The 24,722-nt window shown below is 41.9% G+C and overlaps 1 protein-coding gene across 3 annotated transcripts in view; it reads right to left on the bottom strand.

Annotated features, from left to right (window-relative positions):
• The window catches only part of SMAD4 (SMAD family member 4), a 57,704-nt gene extending 39,126 nt beyond the window's left edge, over window positions 1–18,578 (bottom strand). For 2 of the 3 annotated variants that reach the window (XR_493336.3, XM_007973983.3), the window contains exons 1-2: window positions 18,166–18,578; window positions 478–853 (exon numbers count right to left, since the gene is read on the bottom strand). Coding sequence is in view for 2 of the 3 variants with exons in the window: in XM_007973983.3 (XP_007972174.1) it covers window positions 478–726 (249 nt within the window). In the remaining variant the exon portion in view is untranslated. The remainder of the gene's footprint in view (window positions 1–477; window positions 854–18,165) is intronic. The other variant, XM_007973984.3, reaches the window with a different exon arrangement.
• Between the last annotated feature and the right edge of the window lie 6,144 nt (window positions 18,579–24,722).

Genomic DNA, 24,722 nt, shown 5'->3' on the forward strand with positions numbered 1-24,722 from the left:
AGCCGGGCGTGGTTGCACTCGCCTGTAGTCCCAGCTACTTAGGAGGCTGAGGCAGGAGGATTGCTTGAACCTGGGAGGTGGAGGTTGCAGTGGGCCAAGATCGCACCACTGTACTCCAGCCTGGGTGACAGAGCAAGACTCCATCTAGGGGGAAAAAAAAAGAAAACAACAGGCACAAAAATGAAAACCAAAGTGCTAAAGGTAGTTCTTGCAAAGTGTGGGTTTTCTTCTGCTTTTTATTTTTATTTTCCAAATTTTCTCCATTGAACTTTTTTCTGATAGAACATTAAAAAACTTTAAAATTTCATCTTTTGCATATTCTTCCACAAATTCCCATAACGCGTATTTGTACAGGATGCACAGTATCTGAAGAGATGGAGCATGCATTAAATTACCCTGTAGTAGCTTGAAAGGAAACTTAGCAAGTTTTTAAATCTGCCAACACAGAGGGTATAGAAAAACTCTTGTAAGACTAACCTGAAGCCTCCCATCCAATGTTCTCTGTATGGTAACACATTTACTAGGATGAGCTCCATTTGTAGTTATAGCTGTTATTAAAGAATCCAATTCATCTTTTTTCTCCTTCAGCTTCTTTACCAAACTTTCAATTGCTCTTTTTGCAAATGTTTCACTTTCTCCACCTTGTCTATGGCACATCAAACTATGCACAATGCTCAGACAGGCATCATTACTTGTTGGTGTATTCGTAATAGACATATTGTCCATTTGTTCAAGTTTTTCCTTTTAAATCAAATATGTCTCCAATTTCTGGAGCAATTTTGATCTTTTGGAAACAGTGAAAAACAACAGCTAAGGTTGCAAGGAAAATTGTTAGTCATGTATTCAGGATAACCTAAAAAAGAAAAAAAAAAAAAAGACACACATGAGAACACATTTCACGAAGTAGATTCAACTACTTGGGAAAAAATGAAATTGCTCTGGTTAAGTCAGAGATTCAATGCACATAATTAAAATTTGATGCTCAGAGTTGAAAATTGCTTAAAATTCTTATAAAATATTAACCATTAAAAATAATTTAAAAAAATAAAATTACTTAATTAAAATGTCACTGTTTTTGACATTCCAAAACTATTAAAGTTAGGTCTTCTCATTATGATAGTGGCACATTCAATCAAGTCTTACTGACTTTACTAGTCACCCTAAAGGAAATCTTACCAGCACTTTTTTAAAGAATTACTTATGAGGATCAGCACTAGTTAAACCTAAAAGTCTATTACTAATATTTATGAAAAATTTACCATACCCTGATATTAAATGCTACCTAGCAGTTAACACTCACCTTTGTTAAAAGAGACTGATTAAAAAAAAAAAAAAAAAAATTTAGAAATGAACAAAAGGATTCTAAAAGATACTTCTCCAAAGATGGTGGCCAGTAAGCACATGAAAGATGCTCAACATTAGACATCATGGAAATGAAAATCAAAACCACAATGAGCTACCACTTCATACCTACTGAGATGGATAAATCAAAAAGACAGTAAGTACTGAAGAAGCAGAGAAACTGGACCCTCATTCATTGCTGCTGGGATTACAAAATGGCACAGGTACTTTGGAAAACAGTCTGGTATTAATACAAAATGTTAAACAGAGTAAATATGACCCAGCAATTCCACTCTTCATACTTCTACTTGAGGGAAATGAAAACCTATGTCCACACAAACCTGTACATGAATGTTCACAGCAGCGTTGTTCATAATGGATACAACTCAAATGTCCATCAACTGATGAATGCATAAATAAAATTCCATACAACGAAATATTATTCAACCATAAAAAAGAATAAAGTACTAACACATTACAACATAGATAAGCCTTGAAAACACATATTAAGTGAAAGAAGTCCCTGACAAAAGGTCACACGTTATATAATCCCATTTATATGAAATATACAGAATAGGCAAATCCACAGAGACAGAAACTAAATCTGTGGTTGCCAGGGCCTGGGAGAAGGGGAATGAAGAATGACTGCTAATGGGTACGGTGTTTCTTTGTTGTAATGAAAAACTCCTAAAAATTGATACTGAAAATGGTTGCACAACTCTGACTATAGTAAAAACCACTGAATTGTACACTTTCTAACAGTGAATTTTATGGTACGGAAATTATATCTCAATACAGCTATTCTTTAAAGAGATCACTAAATTCCTCAAAAGATTTTACCTGTAAAAGCATCACGGTAAATTATTTTCAAAAAACTTAAAAATAACAAAAAGTGAAGATTAATAAAGAATCCATTCAACAGGTAGAAAACTAAAGTAACTTATCTGACCCCAAGACCCCACAGAGAATAGGAAAAGGCCATTAGCCTAAGAAGACAAAGCAGGACTGGAGCGTGTACTGTGTGTGCTTGGTTGTATTTTACTTGTTCACTGAAGTTGCATTCCAGATTCACTTTGCTTTCATCTTCTTTTGCTGTATAAAAGCATCCTCCCACAAGATTAATAAAACTCATCATACTACCAAAATATCTTCCTCTTCTGAAGACCTTTGTTAAAGTATCGATTCCACTCAATTACCCAGCCTTGGAAAGCTTTGCAAAAGATCTTTGACCTGCCTCTTTCTTTCACTATCCCTACATTCCCTCACAGTTACAAGATTCTTTACCTCAGTCATTTCTATCTCTCCTTCCATTCTCCTTGCCGCTGTTGTAGTTTGGAGCCTCTTCAGAATGTACATCACTTGATATTTAAGACTTGCTTCTCCCTCTGTTGTTACCCCTTTTACATAAATGTCTGTCTCAACTCATAAACCCCATGCAGAGAAGCAGTTTTTCACATGTCTTATAGCACTTGCTCACATTCAATACACACACTGAAGGTACACCTTCCAGATAACCAAAGATAACCTGCATGGGAGATTTTGGAGTCAGAGATCTGGATTAGAATTCCAGTTTTCACGGTAGTCAGAAAATGAAGTTACTCTGAATCTGGGTTAAAAGGAGGGTATACAGAAGCTCAAAGGAAAAATTCTACATAACATGTCTGATACATAGTGTTCAGTGAAAAAGCTACTGTTGAAATATTAAAATGCTTAATTGTGGCCGACATGGTGGCTCACACCTGTAATCCCAGCACTTTGGGACGCCAAGGCAGGTGGACTGCTTGAGCCCAGGAGTTTGAGACCAGCCTGGGGAACATGGCGAAACCTGATCTTTACTCAAAATAAAAAAATTAACTGGGTGTGGTGGCACACACCTGTTGTCCTAGCTACGCGGGGTAGCTGAGGCTCGAAGATCACCGGAGCCTTGGGAGGTCAAGGCCGTGGTGAGCGGTGATTGTGCCACTGCACTTTGAGATAGAGCCACTGCACTTTGAGATAGAGCCACTAGAGTGAGACTCTATCTCAAAAAAATAGTAGTAGTTTTACAAGGATATTTTTTCCTAAAATGCATTACGCATTTTTCTGCATTTTCTATTAAAATCTGTCTCAAAAATGTAGGTTTGCCAGGCATGGTAGTGTGGGCTTGTAGTCCTAGCTCCTCAGGAGGCTGAAGCAGGAGGATTGCTTGAGCTCAGGAGTTGAAGGCTGCTGTGAGTTATGACTGTGCCACTTCACCCCAGCCTGGGCAACAGAGTGAGACTCAGTAGAAAGGAAAGGAATTGGGGAATAGGGAAAAGGAAAGATATGTTAAATTACAATTTAACACATTAGTTATTTGATTACATACCTGTCTCACATTTTTGCCACTAATTAGAAATCCAAGGAAACAGCAACAACACTCTCATTTTAGAAATTCCCAGCACTATGCACAGTTCCTGACAAATACCAGGCAAGTATTTCTGGACTGACCATAGCTTTTTATCTGTGGAATTGTCTTACAACAAATAAGAAGACTGCATATACTTTTGAAGTCATTTTCTGATATTATATTCCAAAAGATGTGCATGTATCTACGATGTAATTAAAATGTTTAAGTGTAATTATTTCACCACAATCTCACCATCACATGTCATCATTTCTAAAATTTATGCTATTCTGGGGCCTTAATGGTATCTCAAAGTTGTTTTAATATCAAGTTGCTTTGAATACAAATGATAATGACCTTGCTTTCTTAAACAAACACAGCTTTCTCATCTTTCTCTTTATTGTATTCCTATGACCACAGTGCCTCAAACATAATTAGAAGTTATGCATATAAAAAATAATACCAGCAGGAATATAGAGATGTATTCCTACATTAAATGGTTCTAGATTATGGAAGTATGGTAGGCGAGGGCATAATATCAATATAAATAAAATTATATATTCTAAGTAAAGGTCTAGCAGCATGACTGAATGTTAACATCTCTTTCAATTCTCTCATCTATAAAATGAAAACACCTGCCCTGCCAACTTTACAAATTTACTGTGGTAATTAGATGCAACAATGTACATAAATCTGGGAAACATAAATTGACCAATTCAACAAACACTGTATATACAAAGCACTACAGATACAAAAACAGGTAGCCCACAGTAAGAAAGTGGATCTGGACTCTCTCAGAGCAACATCCCATTTTTTTCTAACAAATAATTTATATTACCACCTTAGCTTTACTGAAACAAAATTCTAAACTACTTACACATATTTTGAAAATTTAACAATGCCCTAACTATAACAAAAAGGAGTAAAAGCTTAATATACAATGTGTACTTTCACCTATACTCAGGCATGCCAACTAAGTTAGAATGTATAACGAAGAAGTTAGATGCCAGCACTTATGTACAGAATCATCACAAATATGACAGCTACAAATTCAGACCTTCCAAGACAGATGTGTTATACTGGCAACTCAAATAGCATAATGGCACTGCAGTCAGTAACATGGATTTTCCCAAATGGTGAACTCTTAAACAACCTGAACTAAGAAAATGAATTAACAAGAGGCTGAGGCAAGAGGACTACTTGAGCCCAGGAGACCGAGGCTGCGGTGAGCTATGACTGAGTCACTGCACTCCAGCCCAAGTGACAGAGTAAGACTTGGTCTCAAAAACAAAAAACAAAAAAACAAAGGCAGGGTGGCTCATGCCTGTAATCCCAGCACTTTTAGAGGCCAACATGGTTGGATCACTTATGCTCAGGACCAGCCTGGCAACAAAGTGAGGCCTCCTCTCTACAAAAAATACAAAGAACTAGTGGGGCATGGTGGCACATGCCTGTACTCCCAGCTACTCAGGAGGCTGAGGTAGGAGGATGGCTTGAGTCTGGGAGGCAGAGGTTGCAGTGAGCCAAGATCATGCCACTGCACAGTCCCAGCCATTCAGGAGGCTGAGATGGGAGGATGGCTAGAGCCTGGGAGGCAGAGGTTGCAGTGAGCCAAGATCATACCACTGCACTCCAGCCTGGGTGACACAGCCTGAAGGAAGGGAGGGAGAGAGAAAGGAAAAAGACAGAAAACAGAGAAAGAGGGAGGGAGAGAGGGAGGCAGGCAAGAAAAAAAAATGAATTAAAAGAAATTTAACTCCTGGCAAAGTGAATATACATTATAGAGTTAGGTTCTGGGCTAATTATGTTTTCCTCCTACAAGAATTTCTGGGGCATCTGAAAGTCTTGTGGGATGCAAGATAATTACTCACTCTCACATTGCAGGATGGCATCCCTGGCCCCCAACCCACCAAACCCATCCACAAATTTCCACAACATCCCTTAAAGAGCAGTACTTACTCCACTGAGAACTACTAATCTGGAAGACCCAAACATATTATTACATAAGTAATAAATGCTAAAAGAAGTAGGTATCAGGGCCAGGTGCGGTGGCTCACGCCTGTAATCTCAGCACTATGGGAGGCTGAGGCGGGCGGATCACAAGGTCAGGAGATTGAGACCATCCTGGCCAACACAGTGAAACACCATCTCTACTAAAAATACAAAAAATTAGCTGGGCGTGGCAGCATGTGCCTGTAGTCCCAGCTACTCAGGAGGCCGAGGCAGGAGAATGGCGTGAACCCAGGAGGCGGACTTGCAGTGAGCCGAGATCGCGCCACTGCACTGCAGCCTGGGCAACAGAGCAAGACTCCGTCTCAAAAAAAAAAAAAAAAAAATAGAAGTAGGTATAAAGTGATTTGGGACTATAAATGAGGGAGCATGGAAAGTTCATAGGTAACCTAGGTCTTGGCACGATGCATCAGTCAGGACTGGCAAGTCTATGCTGCAGTGACAACCAACCCCCAAAAGATCAGCAGCTTAAAACAAAAGCTTATTTTCTGCTTAAGATATGACACACATTCATCAACTGTGGGCACTGCTCATTGTCATCGCTCAGAAATTAGACTGACAAAGGCTCCATTTCTACACATGTCCTTAAATGGCAGGAAAAGGGAAAGGGCAGCTTATGTATCTTCTTTTAAAGGCTACTTCTTCTGCTCATGTTTGACGGGCTAAAGTTATACGGCCATGCCAAAAGTTCTCAACCAGGGGCAACTTTGTCCCTCAGGGGACACTTGGCAGTATGTGGAGGCAATATATGGTCACAACTGGATACTACCGGGCATCTAGTGGCTAAAGGCCATGGTTGCTGCTAAACACCCTGCAAAGCACAGGACAACCCCCAAAACAAATTATCCAGCCTAAAATGTCAACAGTGCCAATGCAAGAAACACTGAGCCATGCCTAATTTCAAGGTAGGGATAAGGGAGACAAAGAAGCACAATACTACCATGTGCCAGGGGAGAGCCATCAGAATACTGGTACAATAGTATTAATGGATTACTACACATGAATAAGAATTTGCCAGGCTGAAGGAAAATGATGAAGAAAAGCAGAGACAGATAAGAGCTTTGTCTAGAGTAGGTTCATGGTAGAAAAAGAGGAGAAAAAACAGCATTAGATTTGTATTAGAAAGAAAACTTCAGTGAGAGCCTGGAGAACAGCTTTGGAAAAGGAAATAGAAAACCAGTTAAGAAACAATTATCAGAAATGTGGTAAGATCCTAGACTAGGGCCATGGGCAATGGGCCAAAGAGGGGAGGGGGAAATCAGTGAGCTATTTCTAGGTAGAAAAGATTGGAGTCTTTAACCAACTGAAGCATGAAAAGTGAAAAAGAGGGGACAATTAAAAGATGACCCATTTCTAGAAAACTCAATGATAAAAAAATTTAAAAAGGGCCAGGCACGGTGGCTCATGCCTGTAATCCCAGCACTTTGGGAGGCCGAGGCGGGCGGATCACGAGGTCAGGAGATCGAGACCATCCTGGCTAACACGGTGAAACCCCATCTCTACTAAAAACACAAAAAATTAGCCGGGCGTGGTGGCAGGCACCTGTAGTCCCAGCTACTTGGGAGGCTGAGGCAGGAGAATGGCGTGAACCCAGGAGGCGGAGCTGGCAATGAGCCGAGATTGCGCCACTGTACTCCAGCCTGGGCCAAAGAGCGAGACTCCGTCCCAAAAAAAAAAAAAAAAAATTAAAAGGCGGTATGTAACAAATTCAGTTTTAGATATCCTGAGTTTGAAGAGATGAGTAGAGAAGTTAGGCCTATATGAAAGGCACTAACATATACAGGTATTACAATCAGTCAAGTAAAGAGTAATGAGAGGCAAAGAGTCAGCAGGAAGAGACAGCTGATTCTTGTACCTGCCTGCTATGTTTTTCCTCTAGCCTTGCTATTAATTATAAGCTGTCACCTGATGTTGACCACAGGTATAATAATCAATGGACTAGAAAGCCAAATAACCAAATTAAGATACTCTCTAAAATTAAACAGGCTGAATACTGGCCTGAGAGAGGCTCTCATGTAAATTCATACATTTTAGGTAAGGAATGTTGACATTTTTTCTCAGATGTTAGTTTATTTTTGAATTGACTGTATTATGTGTGTCAAACATATATTTTCTAGAAGTTATAAGTGTCTTTTTTTGATCAGTGATCAATAAACTACTTACTACGGGAATATTTGCGAAAAGTGCTTAAATTTTTTTTTTTTTGAGACAAAGCTTCACTGTCGCCCAGGCTAGAGTGCAGTGATGCAATCTTGGCTCACTGCAACTTCTGCCTCCTGGGTTCAAGTGATTCTCCTGCCTCAGCCTCCCCCCGAGCTGGGACTTCAGGGGCACACCACGCCCGGCTAATTTTTGTATTTTTAATAGAGACAAGTTTCACTATGTTGGCTAAGACGGTCTCGATCTCCTGACCTCATGATGCGCCCACCCTGGCCTCCCAAAGTGCTGGGATTACAGGCATGAGCCACCATGCCCGGAGGAAAAGTGCTTAAATTCAACTAGGGGAGGGAGAAAAAAGCTGGGCCTGGTAATATATCACTAGGAAGAAACTCTAAACTTAGGTTTACCAACAGGAAAAAAAGGTGTTCGTGGTTAGTGCAACTGTCTGCAGCACAAGCTAAAGACTAAACACTGGACAGCAAGTTGAGGTTCTTCAAACTGAGGGCAGTTGGCAAACTTCCAAGAGCACAAAGGATTTATAAAGCAATAAAAGCAACAAAAAGATTTTTTTTTTAACTTTTAAGATGAATTACAAAGGACAAATTGAGAGGTATGCTTCTTGTCTACCCATGAGTCTTAAGTTTAAATGTCATTTTGGTATGCCACCTTCAGTTTAAATGATCTTATTTAAAAATTATCCTTTTTGGATTAATACAGGCTGTTAAAAGAAGAAATAACAAAGTACTACAGGTGGACATCAGTTTCTGTGTACCAGCGTATATTTCCCCATTTGTAACACAGCTGTCTGATTTTCCAAGGAGAATCTCCCAATCTGGCCAGGTGGGACAATTCCCAGACTAACCAGAGCCACCCCCTGGCCACAGTGTTGTTTCTGATGAAAAAGAACCCAAGGCAGGCCAGTGACATAGCGCCAGCACTTCCGATGGAACTACAGAGAAAAAAAAAAAAAAACAAAAAAAAAGCCCTCTTCATGCTTCCTTGAAGCTGGGAGTAGCTAGCCTGCAAACTAGCTGAAAGGAAGCAAAGTCAAGAGCCCTGGTGATGTTGCTTGAAACCCTGGATATAGCAATCTGAGGTCAGCTCTATCTCCAGATCAAGCCAATGAATTCCCCTTTTTACTTAAGTCTACTACACGTTCCCTGATAACAGAAACTGAATGACTAACATCCTTAGAAATAACAGCAATATAGTATAAACCACATAAACAATTAAATCAATCAGTAATTTAGTCGAGAATACATAGAAATAGTTACTTTAAAATAGCAGCTGTCAAACTCTCTGATCTCAGGATCCCTTTATTCATATTATTTTTCTGAGACAGAGTCTCAGTCTGTTGCCCAGGCTGGACTGCAGAGGCATGTTCTCAGCTCTCTGCAACCTCCGCCTCCCAAGTTCAAGTGATTCTCGTGCCTCAGCCTCCCAAGTGGCTGGGATTAGACATGTACCACCACGCCCAGCTATTTTTTGTATTTTTAGTAGAGACAGGGTTTTGCCATGTTGGCCAAGCTGGACCTTTATTTATATTCTTAATTATTAAAGACATCAAATAGCTTTTATGTGGGCTATATACATCGATATTTATCATATTACAAATAAATACAGCTACTAAAATTTTTGGTATTTGCTTTATTAATTCATTTAAAATAATAAAAAACCCATTACATGTTAATATAAACAATAAGTTCATGAAAAACAGAATTTTCTAAAACAAAAAAGTTAGGAATCAGAGTAACACTGTTTTACATCTTCGCAAATTTCTCTTAATGCCTAGCTTAATAGGAGACAGCTGGATTCTCCTATGTGCTTCTGCACTAAATCTGTATTGATATGTTGTTTTGGTTAAAGTACATGAAGAAAATGTGCCTCACATGGACAGCTAATTAGAAGACAGGAGTATTTTAATAGCCTTTTCAGAAAGCAATGGATATTCATCTTTTATTCAACACCAAAACTCAAGTGGCAATTCTGAAAAGTTAGTTGCAATGTAGAATTCACTGTATCAATGAACTTTTTGGCTCTGGTATATAAAAATCCATTTGTCTATGTTGTACTTTGAATGGATCGCCTACCCATGCACAATTTTATAACATGAATTGGTCATTTGGGAAAATATTGGTCCAATGAGTTACACAGATCTTCCCAGTGTTGACACACTTCCTCACACTGCCCCCCCCAACCCCAACCCCCACACACATACACACACCGTCTCACTCTGTAGCCCAGGCTGGAGTGCAGTGGTGCGATCCTAGCTTACTCCAGCCTTGAACTCCCTGGCTCAAGCAATCCTCTCACCTGACCCTCCTGAGCAGCTAGACCTACAGGCACATGCCACTACACCTAATTTTTTATACGTTTTTGTAGAAACAGGGTCTCGAACTCTTGGCCAAAAGCAATTCTCCCACCTCCGCCTCCCACAGTGCTAGAAATACGGGTGTGCACCATTGGGCCTGGCCCAACATAATATTTTTAATCCCATTCCTTAATATCACCACCCATCTCATCAGAAAAGTCTTTAAGTATTAAGAAACTGGCAAGTCATAGTGACAGGAGTTTCCCAAAAATCTAATTTTCACTTGAAACATTAGATTTTAGCACTGGCTATAAATGTTTTCCTCAAAGTGGCCAGCTCACTTTATTCATTTCCAACGAATTACCTGCCAAATACTCAAATCTAAATAGCTATCTGAGCTTATCTGTCATCCTGTTAAATAAAAATGGTGTCCCACTAAAAAGCAGCTAGTTCAGCTTGCAGCTCAATCACACACGTGCCTTTCCTAGAAAAGAACACTGTACTTCAATGTACAGAAATGCTTTATGCATACTTCCCATTTAATCACACTGAATATTAAAAAGACAAGTACTCCAGGGTAGAGATTTTTAAAATTACACCTTTTTACTGCTGCAGCAAGGGGATTATTAAGTGAAACCGGCATTTTTTTCAAATGCTTAATGTGTGTTTGACTATAAAGACTCATACGTTTGGCACAACTGCCTAGAGTCATTTTAAAGTGCCAGCAATTTACCCACCACTGTTCCTTCACCATTCATACAAATGTCCTCACACTGAAAGGGCAAATAACATCTCAGTTTCATTATGAAAATAATTTTGATTTTGTGAACCCCTTAAATATAAGGATCCTAGGGATCTCCAGGAGTCTGTGGACCACCCTTTGGGAACCACTGTTTCAAAAGATGGTGGAAACCAAACTGAATTTCAATAACTGATAATTGAAAAATACATTTCATAAAACTTTTCTTGCTTTTTTTTTTTTTGGAGACAGTCTCGCTCTGTCGGTCAGGCTGGAGTGCAGTGGCACGATCTCGGCTCACTGCACCTCCGTCCACTAGCTCAAGCAATTCTCTTGTCTCAGTCTCCCAAGTAGCTGGGACTACAGGCATGTGAGTAGCTGGGACTACAGGCGTGTGCCACCGTATCCGACTAATTTTTATAATTTTAGTAGAGTCAGGGTTTCACCATGTTGGCCAGGCTGGTCTTGAACTCCTGACCTCAGGTAATCCCCCCACCTCGGCCTCCCAAAGTGCTGAGATTACAGGCATGACTCACTACACTTGGCCTCATTTCATAAAACTTTTAAATGAATGAGACTTTCAAGCCATCTAGCTTATTCTTTCAAAGGGGGATGTATCAAAATCCCCTGCAGGTTAGGCCAGCTCCACTAACTAGAATCAAGGGTGGGGCTGTACCTTTAAAAAGTACCCTGGAAGGCCAGGCGCGGTGGCTCACGCCTGTAATCCCAGCACTTTGGGAGGCGAAGGCGGGTGGATCACGAGGTCAGGAGATCCAGACCACGGTGAAACCCCATCTCTACTAAAAATACAAAAAAATTAGCCGGGCGTGTTGGTGGGCGCCTGTAGTCCCAGCTACTGGGGAGGCTGAGGCAGGAGAATGGTGTGAACCTGGGAGGCGGAGATTGCACTGAGCCGAGATTGCGCCACTGCACTCCAGCCTGGGCGACACAGCGAGACTCCGTCTCAAAAAATAAAAATAAAAAAAATAAAAAGCACTCTGGAAGTCTGAGGTAGTGTTAGTTTTACAAAGCACTGATCTAGTCTACAATCTTTACTTTACAAATTAAATACCATGAATATACACAACTGATTAAAAACACTAATTACACAGAAGTTGTATCATTTTTCCTTACAATTAGCCAGCCCTTCATTATTGCAACATCTATACACGTTCTTCCTTCAACTAGTTTTAGTAGGCATATTTATGACATAAGACACACCTAATGTGTTTATGTACAATGATTCCTGGCTTAGCTTACCCCATTATTTCCAGTCATCCTTTCACTAGATTATTCAATTTTTACAATGACTGGCCATCTACTGATAACATATGCTCTAGAATTCACTAGTAAATATCACTGACAAATATCTTTAATTCAGTTTATATTTAGAGATACATTTTTACTTGAAAAGACCTAAATAGCATATCTTCATCCATATTAAGATACAGAAATAATAACTTCCTATAAAAATAAATATTCAGTAGCAGTCCTAGTTTTAAATCATAAATAAGATTTGGCTAGCCTGGGCAACAAAGCAAGACCCCCATCTCTACAAAACAGTTTTAAAAAATCAGCCAGGCGTGGCGGTGCATGCCTGTAGTCCTAGTTACTCTGGAGGTTGAGGTAAGATCTCTTGAACCCAGAAGTTGAAGGTTACAGTGGGCTATGATGGTGTTACTGCACTCCATCCTGGGCAACCTGTCTCTAAAAAATAGATAAATAAAGCAATAAGGATAAGCATACTAAAATAAACAAAACCTTTAGAATCAAGAGGCACTTTTTAAAAATAACACAGATTCCCATGCCTCCTCCACTCCATTCCCATTCTGAAGCAAAATGTGTGTTGAAATCAGGTGGGAAAAATTTTTTTATTTTTTTAAATAGCTCTTCCAGAGACAGAGATGAAACTACTCCATAGCCCAGCACTTGGGAACTACTTCAGGTGACGTAAATGGAGAGCTGAACATGCCCTAGATGATCTCTAAAGAAACTAGCTAGCTAGCCTAGCTGAGCAACTGTCTCGCAGTGTATAAGACAAGCCCTGACGGAAAAGGCCCAATGCAACCTGCCTCTCAGAAACCAGTTAAGTGACTAGTTAATTGGAGGCGCAAAAATGTATGGTTTACCAAGTAGATTAACCCCTTAAGACGACAATTTGCATTGAGAGTTTGTTTTATTTATTTATTTATTTTAGAGACAAGGTCTCACTTTGTTGCCCAGGCTGGCCTTGAAATCCTGGGCTCAAGTGATCCTCCTGCCTCAGCCTCCAGAAGCGTTGAGATTATAGATGTGAGCCACTAGACTAAGTCCACGGGGAGTTTAGATGCTAACTTGGGGACTTAAAGTAATTAGTCTCCAAAAGGAGTAAAAGTAAGCATTTGAGAATATACTTTAAAAGAAGACCAACTTCCTATTTAAAATAGTGATGATATATTAACTTCTCATCATGGGAAATACAGCTTCCTAAAACTTACTACCAGACAGTTCAAATAAACTGAATGCGAAGAAAGAAACAGAGGAGAAAGGAATAGGTGACAGGAAGGGAGAGAGAAAGAAAGAAAGAAAAGAGACAGACACAGAAGCAAAGCAAATGTGGCAATACTTTCAAAAGACACATTAAGATAAATGTATGAGATGACTACACTGTACATGCGTGTATCACTGCATTAAAGAATGTAAAGCTAACACAAGTGAAACAGCTCAAAAGAAAAAGTCAGAGGACCCTAATGGCTCAATCACTGTCGAGGGCTAACCTGGCTGCACCCCAGACCAACCAAATCATAATTTCCGGGGCTAGAATTCAGGTATCAGTATTTTGTAAAGCTCCTCAAGGGATCTAAAAGTACAGCCAAGATTGAAAACTACTTGCCAGGCATGGTGGCTCATGCTTGTAATCCCAGCACTTTGGAAGGCTGAGGTGGGAGGATCACTTGAACCCAAGAGTTCAAGACCAGCCTGGGCAACAGAGGGAGACCCTGTCTCTACAAAAAATTTTCAAAAAATTAGACAGGTGTGATGGTGTGTGCCTGTAGTCCCAGCTACTGGGGCAGCTGAGGTGGGATTGCTTGAGCCTGGGAGGTAGAGGCAGCAGTGAGCTATGATTGCAGCACTGCACTCCAGGCTGGGGCACTGAGCAAGATGGAAAGAAAAAGAAAAAAAAAGAAGGCTGGGCGCAGTGGCTCATGCCTATAATCCCAGCACTTTGGGAGGCTGAGGCAGGTGGATCACCTGAGGTCAGGAGTTCAAGACTAGCCTGGCCAAAATGGTGAAATCCCATCCTCTACTAATAATACAAAAAAATTAGCTTGGCATGGTGGCGCATGCCTGTAATCTCAGCTACTCGGGAGGCTGAAGCAGGAGAATAGCTTGAACCCAAGAGGTGGAGGTTGCAGTGAGCCAAAATCGCACCACTGCACTGCACTCCAGCCTGGGCGACAAGAGCAAAACTCCATCTCAGGAAAAAGAAAAAAAAAAAACAAAGAAAAGAAAAGAAGAAAAAGGGAAGGAGGGAGGGAGAAAGGGAGAGAGAAAGAAAGACAGGAGAGAAGACCATTGCCCTAAACGTTGGGAGTAAAAAAGCAATAAAAAGATGAATTCAACACATTTACAAGTTTTCCAAACTGCAAAAAATTCTCATTTGAAATATAAATAATGAAATACATTCTTTGAGCCGAATGGTCTTTACTGTTACCACCAATTTTAAACTGATTAAAATGTTAACAGACCCTCTTTACAATTGGTCTTTGGTACTTATCTGATCTATGATATAATTTGCAGTAGCAACTTATCAAGGCTTAGATTATAAGAACCTTATAAACTGTAAGAATCCGACTATGCATAATCTTAGTTTTACGTATGTAAGCACTATCCTAGTTTTCATTCTCTCATAATTAAACACAAATATTCCCGGATGCCAATTACACCATGCAATAGTGTCAAGGTGACACAACCTAAAATACCTTGTTCCTGAGAAACTGGAATTCAGTCAAATTTCCCATTACCAAAATTACACATTTTAGAAAGAGAAAACAAAATCCAAAAATTCTAAATCTGACTTACGATCAAGCATATGCTTGGCATATGTGATTTTACAAAATGTGATAATTTTACAAAACTGTATTAAATGCTGTATTATAGGACAGGCACAGTGGCTCACGCCTGTAATCCTAGCACTTTGGGGGTCCACGGCGGGCGGATCACCTGAGGTCAGTTGTTCAAGACCAGCCTGGCCAACATGGCGAAACCTCATCTCTACTAAAAATACAAAAATTGGCTCAGGTGTGGTGGCACATGCCTGTAATCCTGCTCGGGAGGCTGATGCAGGAGAATCGCTTGAACCTGGGAGGCAAGGTTTGCAGTGAGTGGAGATCATGCCTCTGCACTCCAGCCTGGACAACAGAGCAAGCCTCCATGTCAAAGAAAAAAAAAAAATGCTGTGTTATGCTGGTCTAAGTCTTTTAACTGTAGAAAACAATGAAACATTTTAGTCAGGTTACTTTTATACACGATTAATGGTCAACTCGGAGTCACCATTCATCATCGCTTTAAGAAAAAAAAATTTTTTTGGCATAACTACACTGTCTTCTAGATCAACAAAATAAGAGAAATCCAAACATACATAATGAGCATTGAAATGGCTAATACAAGATGCTTAAAGAACCAGTCACTCTAAAAAAAAATCACTGAATTAAAAATGAAAAAAACGGTTAGTCATGAACTAGAGAGGGATAAAATGAACTAAGTTTAAACATCGGCAGAACAACATGTTTTCACCAAAATAGGCAAAAATTTAGACAAGCCTAAATATGCAATTTAAATATAATGAACCCTGCAGATTCTGTAGGGTTAACCTCCCTAGTAGAGGCCTCAGTAATTCACACCTCAATTAGAATAGTGCCTAATGATGTTACTATAACACTGGCTCAATCAGAAAAAAACTGCTTCCAAGTGAGAGAGCTGGAGTGTAACTGGGCAGCGTAAATTAGATTAATTCTTGCTCCTTAATTTGGGGGGGAAAGAAAAACTGAAGGGGAATACAGAAAAAGAATTCACAATCACTCGACTAAAATGTAGCTTAAGAAAGTGAAGCACAGGCTTTTAAAAATCTTTCACGTAAAACTTATTCCAATTTTTTTTTTTTTTTTTGAAACGGAGTCTCACTCTGTCGCCAGGGCTGGAGTGCAGTGGCGCGACCTCTGCTCACTGTAAGCTCCGCCTCCCGGGTTCACGCCATTCTCCTGCCTCTGCCTCCCAAGCGGCTGGGACCACAGGCGCCCGCCACCAGGCCCGACTAATTTTTTGCATTTTTAGTAGAGACGGAATTTCGCCGTGTTAGCCAGTATAGTCTCGATCTCCTGACCTCGTGATCCGCCAGCCTCGGCCTCCCAAAGTGCTGTGATTACAGGCGTGAGCCACCCCGCCCAGCCAACTTACTCCAAAATATTTCAAAGTGACTTTCTCAGTACAAATTTTCATTAAGTCTGAAAAACATTTGCAGTTTGGTTTTTTCTAAACTCAAGATTTACACTGAAGGCAGTTACCTAAACAGACATACACTCTCACCTCAAAAATAAAAAAACTAAGATGCAATAATTCTTTAAAACTCACCCAAAAACCTGGAAAGCAAAGAAAAAGCCACTTCTATTAATAGTCGCAAAATGTTACAACAATTTTTATCTAAAGCAGCTTTTAGTTTTAATTCCAACAACTTAAAACCTACATAATTCACCACTATCTTTAGATCTAAAGCTACTCCAAATTATAAATGCTTGGCCTATCTATCTCTATTATATTTGTTCTGTAACAAACCCATTTAAGTAAACAAAATCATGACAGCATTATGGAAGAAACACTAATTTAAAAACCTGTATTTTTAAATGTTAATCATTTTACAGTTTGGAATATTATGTATTAATCATATCAGAACTTTCCAATATAAAGTCCTCAGCATTTAAAAAAAAAGGTACATTTTAGAACTTCCTATATTTCAACTGAAATGTATATATTTAGGCTCCGCAGGGTATGGCAAAAGCAATTTATGAAATCCATAACAATTATTCAAATGCCATGTTCTAAATCTAATTACGAAATTATGCATTTCATTTTTTTTTTTTTTTTTTTTTGGAGACTAAATGGTTTTTGCCAGCAAAAAGTAGTGAACCTACTTCTTAAACACCCGAGTAACCAAGCTGCTACTAAGACTAAAAGGATGCTAATTCTGGCAAAAGTCAAAGGTTATTAACAAAAATTAGCTAAGATCATATGTTTGCAGAAAGGCAATTCAGGATAATTCCCCTATTATCTTGTTGTATTTATTATTCCTAAATAACTGGCAATTCCATCTTAAACTACGGTGCAAAAACTAAATGCATTAAGAAACTAATTTGGAAATAATAGTTTCCAAATTATAATGCATAATAAAATGGTTTTTTTAAAATAAAAACGTACTTAGGTTTTTGAGGGGAAACAGCTATCAATCTTCAATAGGGCTTTTTAAAGCCTCTGCACCAGCAAATAAACTTTTCACGTTAACTACACACTTGTCCCTTTGAAAATCTAGTTTGAGAAATCCTAACAGCAGTTTGGGACAAGTGATGGAGCCACCGCCCTCCACCCTACACCAATTTCACTCTCAGTACATGTAGTGCTAACAGTAAGATCAACTATGTCTTTTAATAGGAAGCATGTTTTATTGGGGGCAAGGAGAGGTTCAGTTAGGTGCTAAGAATGTGTCCTGCATACCGCCGTCACTCTCAACACTCAAAAAGTAAACATATCAAAGCCAGAAGCGTAAACTGGCATGACAAGACTAGGAAGAGAAAGTAGGGGACAAAGAGAAAACCGAAATTGGCTGGAGAAAATAAATTAAGACAAACAATTTACAACTTTCATTTAGACCCTAAGGCAACACATTCCAGCCGACCCAACGCGCTCAGCCGGGGCGACCGAGAAACTACTCGAGAACAACAAAGAGGAGCGGCGGCCGCGGCAGGAGTCCCGTCTGACTTTAACTTGATTCTCCCACGAGCTGCAAGCGAAGCTGGGGGCCGGACGGACGCAAGGCACCGCCGCCCGGCCCAGCTCGTCAGGCGGCCGCGGTCGCCCTCCCAGCGGATTCCGCGCGCTCCCCGCCGCCGCCGCAGCCGCAGCAGTCGGGAGCCCGCCCCGGGGCGGGGAAGCCGCGGGCGGGGTGCGCGGGCCCGGCCGGGGGAAGGGGAGGGGACATGGCGCGGTTACCTGGGCTCGGGCGGTGGCGAGGAGAGTCCGCTCTCCCGCCGCTGCTGGTCCGCGGACGCGCCGGGCCCGTCGCTTTCCCCGGCGGCCCGGAGAGCTCCTCGGCCCCCGCCCCGAGGCGTCCCGGCCAGGCCGCCCCTCCTCAGCGCCGCGCCGCTGCCCGCGCGCGCCGGACCGCCTCGAGCTCCCGGGCCGCCCCGCGGCGGGGGGCCTCTCTTGCTGGGCGCCTGGCTCCCCTCACCCGCTCCCACCCCCTGGGCGGCCGCGGAGCCGAGGGGAGGGCGGGAAGGGCCTCCCGAGGAGAGCAGGAGGGCGCCAACGCAGGCTCCGCCACCCGAGCCGCTCCGTTACCGCAGCAGCGACGACGACCAGGGCCGTGTTGTTGCTGCCAACTTGTCGAGAACACACTGAGCATGCGCGCGCGGGGACCACATCCGGGTAATTTCAGGGTTTGGCCCTTTTCCCCCGCAGCTTTCCTTTCTCCCGGCTGTCGCCGCCTCCCGCCCCAAGTGACGGCGAGAGTCGCTCTGCGCAGGCGCCTGCAGGGCAGCGCCAGCCGAGGGGCGGCTCTGAATCCCGGTCTGGGCCTGGGCCTGGGCCTCCCCGCGGGCAGAGGCGAAGGCCTGCTTGAGGGAGTGGTCGCCGGGAAAATTGGCATCTCTTGGCAAAAAAGTTTCCAAGGAGCGCGGGAGAGCTCGGCGTAGAGTGGGCGTCCAGTAAGTGTTTATAAATAGCTATTAGCCCGGCTTTTGTTGTGTATTTGTTTTGTTCTGTGTGGAGGACCTGCGTAGGCACAAAAATTGGCCTTCAACCACCGGTCGACAGCTCTGGGGAGAAGGTGGCTAGGTTGTAGGAGTTCACTTAGGGAAGAAACAGACGCTGGCCGCGCCTTCCTTCCCTTTCTGGCAACCCCAAATCACGAGCCGCAGAGGTGTTTGAACTCCAGAGACGCACAGAACAGTCAAGGAATCACATATTGAAGAGCCTTGCCAGGCGTTGCCAAGTGTGAGTGGATTTTGTTGGAAGCGATGTAGGTGCACTCTCTGCTGGAGGGGAACTTCCAATCCTACGACACGCCAGTTAACTAGGTTACCTGTTTGGTGGGGGAAGGCACAGGCTCTGCTTTTGACTTTATGCTTCTTTTATTTCATATTTTTTACAAGACGCATGCATTTCTTTTTCATTTAAAACACATTAATGATTTATTTTCACCAACCAGGAACTACTTTGGAACTACTTTTAGTCCCTCCAAAACTAATGATTAGCCAGTTCTAAAGTCATTTCTTAGGTCATGTCGCCCAGAAACTCTCTACATCCACCGCACGCCTTCACCACTCATACTCAGTGCTTCATTCTATCCTCCACATCACTGCCTGGGCCAGTCCCTCTTTTACCAGAAAGCTCCTTAAGCTCCAAACTGGTGTTCTCTTACTCCTGGGCTTTATGAAGACCAGTTTTAAGGGAATTCATTTCCACATCTTCCACTGCTGTATGTTCTATTTTCGAAAATTGCCCAGCTTAAGAAAGGAGCTGAGGACACAGCATCCCCTTTCAAAACTGTCCTCCCACCTTACAAAAGAAAGTCAAAATTCTCACCCATACTAATGTGCATTGGATCAATGCAGTACTTCCCCAGCAATCCAAAAGGGACAATTCAAAAATCGGTATCTATGCTGAGAAAGTAAATGACTTTAGTGAATGGATATTAAATTATTTTTCAGGTCAGATAGTTTTCAAATCTTTTCTGTCAACGAAACTGAAGGAAGATCTGTCAGCTGATAGATTACAAAACATGATTTGGTAATAGATCAATATGTGATTCTTAGGTAATATACCTCAGAAGAAGGTTTTTAAAAATTAACACATAGTTATAACTAAACTTCTTCCATTCCATCTGTATTAGTTACCTATTGCTGTATAACAATATCACCACAAATATAGAAGCTTGAAACAACAAACATTTATGGTATTACAGTTTCTCTGGGTCAGGAGTCCAGGCATGGCTCAGCTGGGTCCTCTACAAAGTGAGGCTGGAACAAAGGATCTGCTTCCAAGCTCATGTGGTTGTTGGCACCATTCAGTTCCTTGCATGCTGCAGGACTGAGGGCCTCGGTCCCTTGCAGGCTGTTGGCTGGAGACCCCCTCTGTTCCTTGCCATGTGGTCCTCTCCATAGGGAAGCTAACAATATGGTAGCTTGCTTCTTCAAAGCCAGCAACGGGGAGAGTCTCAGCAAGACACTGGTTTCAATCTTATGTAACATCATCATATACACAGTGTCACTCATACTCTGTCACCTTTGCCATACATTGCTGGCCAGAAGCAAATCACAGGCGCCACCTACACTGAAGGGGAAGGAAACACAAAAGCTTGAACACTAGGAGGCGGGGATCATTTGGGGCCTGTTCAGACTCTACCACACCATCTATTTATTTATGCAGATGATATTCCCTATAAGTTCAACCTCTTCTCAGAATTTCCCTTCAGGTTCCCTTCACCTTTTTACTTAAGGGAAACCCAACTTTGCCCTGGGACACTGCTCTTTCTTCTACCTATCAAGTAGTGGCAACGGTGTTTTCAACCTTCAGCCTCTTAGTGCCTGGAGGTGAGGTAGGTTTCCTTCTTGCTTCTCAACATTGCTTCCAGGCCGTCCCCCTCCTCCTCTAAACCAGCAGCTTTAAATCTTGCTATCCAATACCTCTGTCGCTGACCTTACCCCACTTCATCTCTGCAGAATTTGCTCCTGTCAGTCACTCCAATGCCACTTCTGTCCTAGTGCTAGGTGGTTATAAGATCTTCCCAGTACTCTGGCCTCTCAGTTCCTTTTATTCTTCAAGGATTTTCTCTCATTGCTTCAGTTTTATGATCTTACAGTTTCTCTGGGTCAAGAGTCCGGGCATCACTTGGCTGTGTCCTCTACAACGTGAGGCTGGGATGAGGATCTGCTTCCAAGCTCATGTGGTTGTTGGCAGCATTCAGTTCCTCGCAGGCCTCAGGACTGATGGCCTCAGTCCCTTGCTGGCTGTTGGCTGGAGACCCCCACTGTTCACCATTAACTTCAGGTAGACCGTTAGTGCTGTCCAGCGATTATCTTACACTTCTCTGCTCCACTCTTCTGGATTTTGTACCTTGTCTGTCCTCTTACACATCCTCCCCTTGATCATTCTGGATTTTGTACCTTCTCTAACTTCTAACTTGCACATTCCCTAACTAAGCCACTTCCTCCCATGGTCATAATCACAGTAGCCTTATCGAACTCTGCAACTTCTTCATTATCTCAGTTTCAAACATCTCATACCCTGATCACCACCTCAGTTTTCTAGGTCACTCCCTGTAGTACTCTAACTGTGACAATTCTTTAACCCCTCATATCTGCTCTCACCCAGCCTCAACCCCTGGCCAATCACAATCACTCTTACACATGCTCTCAGCCCCCTTGCCTTTCTCTCCCTTTGTTGTGCTTGCCTGGCAAAGCCACAACCCTGATTCAAGCTAGCGCCCATGCATCTGAATGTGGCAAGAGAAGAACGCAATCACACTGACTACTTTCACTTTAATTTCATCACCAAGAACCTCAGGCAGACCCCTTAGTGCTGTCCAGCAATTCTCCTTCCCTCCTCCATTCTTCTGGAGTTTGTACTTTCTCTGTCCTCTAAGTTGCACATCCTCCCCTCCATCATTCTCAATTAACAGCCTTGTTTGAGAAAATTGAAGCAATGAGAGAAAAAATTCCACAGAATCTCAGCATCACCCACACCCACATGCCAGCCTCTACTTTGCCTTCCCCACCCTCACATGGTTGAATTGCCATGCTCCTAGCTAAAGGAGCATTGTCACCAACACACAGATTCCAGTCCTATCTTGCCTAATCAGTATCCTCACTGTCACTCCAGCAATTATCCCCTATTCTGTATTATCAGTATTTCTCTACTGTGTCATTCTGGTAAGTTTACCAGCAGCTGTGATTTTTCCAATCCTACAGATTTTTCTCTTGGACCTATTTCTACTGTCAGCTATCACCCATTTCTCTACTCCCTTTACAAGAAAACTTCTAAAAGAGTTTTCTATACTTTATCTGCAGTTCTTCTCCCATTCTACAACAGCAGAATACATCCCATACAATACCATTTATATAAAGTTCAAAAACATGTCAAGCATGATATGTATGTTAAGACTCCATACATACATAGTAGAATCATTACATGTGAGGTACACATGTGGCGTATTTTAGGTCATCAGCTGAGGGTTAGGTCTCCCATCCTCTCTTAAACTCCGTTCATGCTTTCATCCTTACCACACTATCAAAACTACTCTTGTGAAGGCCAACAAAGAACTTCACGCTGGCTAAACCTAATGATCTAGTCTCAGTTCTCATCTTGATTGACTTATCTGTAACAGCTGACACAGCTAATCACTTGATTCTCTTTTTTTAACCACATCCTCTTGGTTTTTCTCCTTCATTCATGGTTCCTCCTTCCCTGTCATCTTTGCTGGATTTCATCTCTTCTCTCAAACCCCTTAACTGGGGCTCATTCCTTGAACTCTTTTTCTTTTTTTTTTTTTTTTTTGAAACAGAGTCTCTCTCTGTCAACCAGGCTGTAGTGCAGTGGCATGATCGCAACTCACTGCAACCTCTGTCTCCCAGATTCAAGCAATTCTCCCTGCTTCAGCCTCCCAAGTAACTGGGATCACAGGCACCCGCCACCACACCCGGCTAATTTTTGTATTTTTAGTAGAGACAGGGTTTCGCCTTGTTGGCCAGGCTGGTCTTGAACTCCTGACCTCAGGTGATCTGCCTGCATCAGCCTCCTAAAGGGCTGGGATTACAGGCGTGAGCCACTGTGCCTGGCCCCTTGAACTCTTTTTAATCTATATACATTTCCTTGATCTCATCCAGTCTCCTGACTTTCAATACCATAAGATATATGATATCATCATATATGATGACAACTCCTAAATTTATATCTCCAGCTCAGACCTCTTACCTGAACTCCAGATTCTGATATCCTCAAACACGTCACAAACTGAACAATATTCTCCCTCAAACCTGTTGAGCCCACTAGCTTTCCGATCTTATTTGATAACTCTATTGTGCAAGTTGTTCAGACCAAAAACCCTGAGTAGTTTCACTTTAATTTCATCACCATGAACCTCAAGTAAATCCTTAGTGCTGTCCAGCAATTCTGGATTCCCCTCGTTTTCTCACATGCATGTCTAATCCACAGAGCATCCCTAACCACCTCCACTGCTACTCCCTGGTCTGAGCCGCCATCATCTCATCTTTGGATTCATCTTCTAAAAGCTCTCCCTCTTCTCATGCTTGCCTCTTCCCAATATAATAGCTAGAGTGATCGTTTTAAAACGTAAGTCAGGGCTGGGCGCAGTGCCTCATGCCTGTAATCCCAGCACTTTGGGAGGCCGAGGCGGGTGGATCACGAGGTCAGGAGATCGAGACCATCCTAGCTAACACGGTGAAACCCGGGTCTACTAAAAAACACAAAAAAATTAGCCGGGTGTGGTGGTGGGCGCCTGTAGTCCCAGCTACTCGGGAGGCTGAGGCAGGAGAATGGCATGAACCTGGGAGGTGGAGCTTGCAGTGAGTGGAGATTGCGCCACTGCACTCCAGCCTGGGCGACAGAGCGAGACTCCATCTCAAAAAAAATAAATAAGTCAGATATCTTCTCTCTGCTTAAATCCCTACATTAAATGATCCTCACTTCATTTAGAGTAAAAATCTACATCCTTACAATAGTCTAAAAGGTTCTATAAGATCAGTACCACCACTCCACCCCTGAGCATTACTTCTCTAATCTCATCTCCTATCAGTCATTCTCCAATATGTTCTAGCCTTCCCAATGTCTTTTCTAGTCCCTAGAAGATGTCAGCCATGCTCCCAAGTTAGGGCCTCTGCACTGGCTGTGCCCTCTGCCTTGTACATGTTTCCCCCGATATCTGCATTGCCAACTCTCTCACCTCCTTTGGTCGAAAGTTACCTGATTGAAGCCTACCCTGACCTTTTAAAAATCACAACCCATTCTTAACTTTCACAGTACACCTAAAGCCCCTTTACCCTGCTTTCTCTTTTGCTATAGCACTTCTGACATACTATATGATTTACTCATGTGTTGTGTTTATTGTTTATTGCCTATTACCCCCGACTAGAATGTAAGCTCCATGAGGGCAAGGATTTATCTGTAGTATTTACCAGTGTATCACAAGTGCCTAAAGTAGCTATTAACACGTAGGAGATGCTCAATAAATATTTGTTGAATGAATGAACAAGGTATTTTGTGTTTCTATCCATAGAAGTGAAAACTAGGACTAGGTTTGACCCAATTCTATTTCACTCAGCAAAAATATCCTTTAATTTTAATAGATACCAAAATATGTAATACTTTGTATCATTTAGATCAATTAGGTATTAAAATTATGCAATCAAAATGAGCTTTTTAAGCTTATCAGAGTCAGTCAAGAATTTTCTTTAAAAAAAAAATTGTAGGGAAATGCGGTAGGTTGATCAATAAAAGACTCTCCAGCTTAAAATATTATATTAAAATGTTCA

The sequence above is a fragment of the Chlorocebus sabaeus genome, chromosome 18, assembly GCF_047675955.1.
Source record: "Chlorocebus sabaeus isolate Y175 chromosome 18, mChlSab1.0.hap1, whole genome shotgun sequence".
In the NCBI taxonomy this organism is placed as follows: domain Eukaryota; kingdom Metazoa; phylum Chordata; class Mammalia; order Primates; family Cercopithecidae; genus Chlorocebus; species Chlorocebus sabaeus.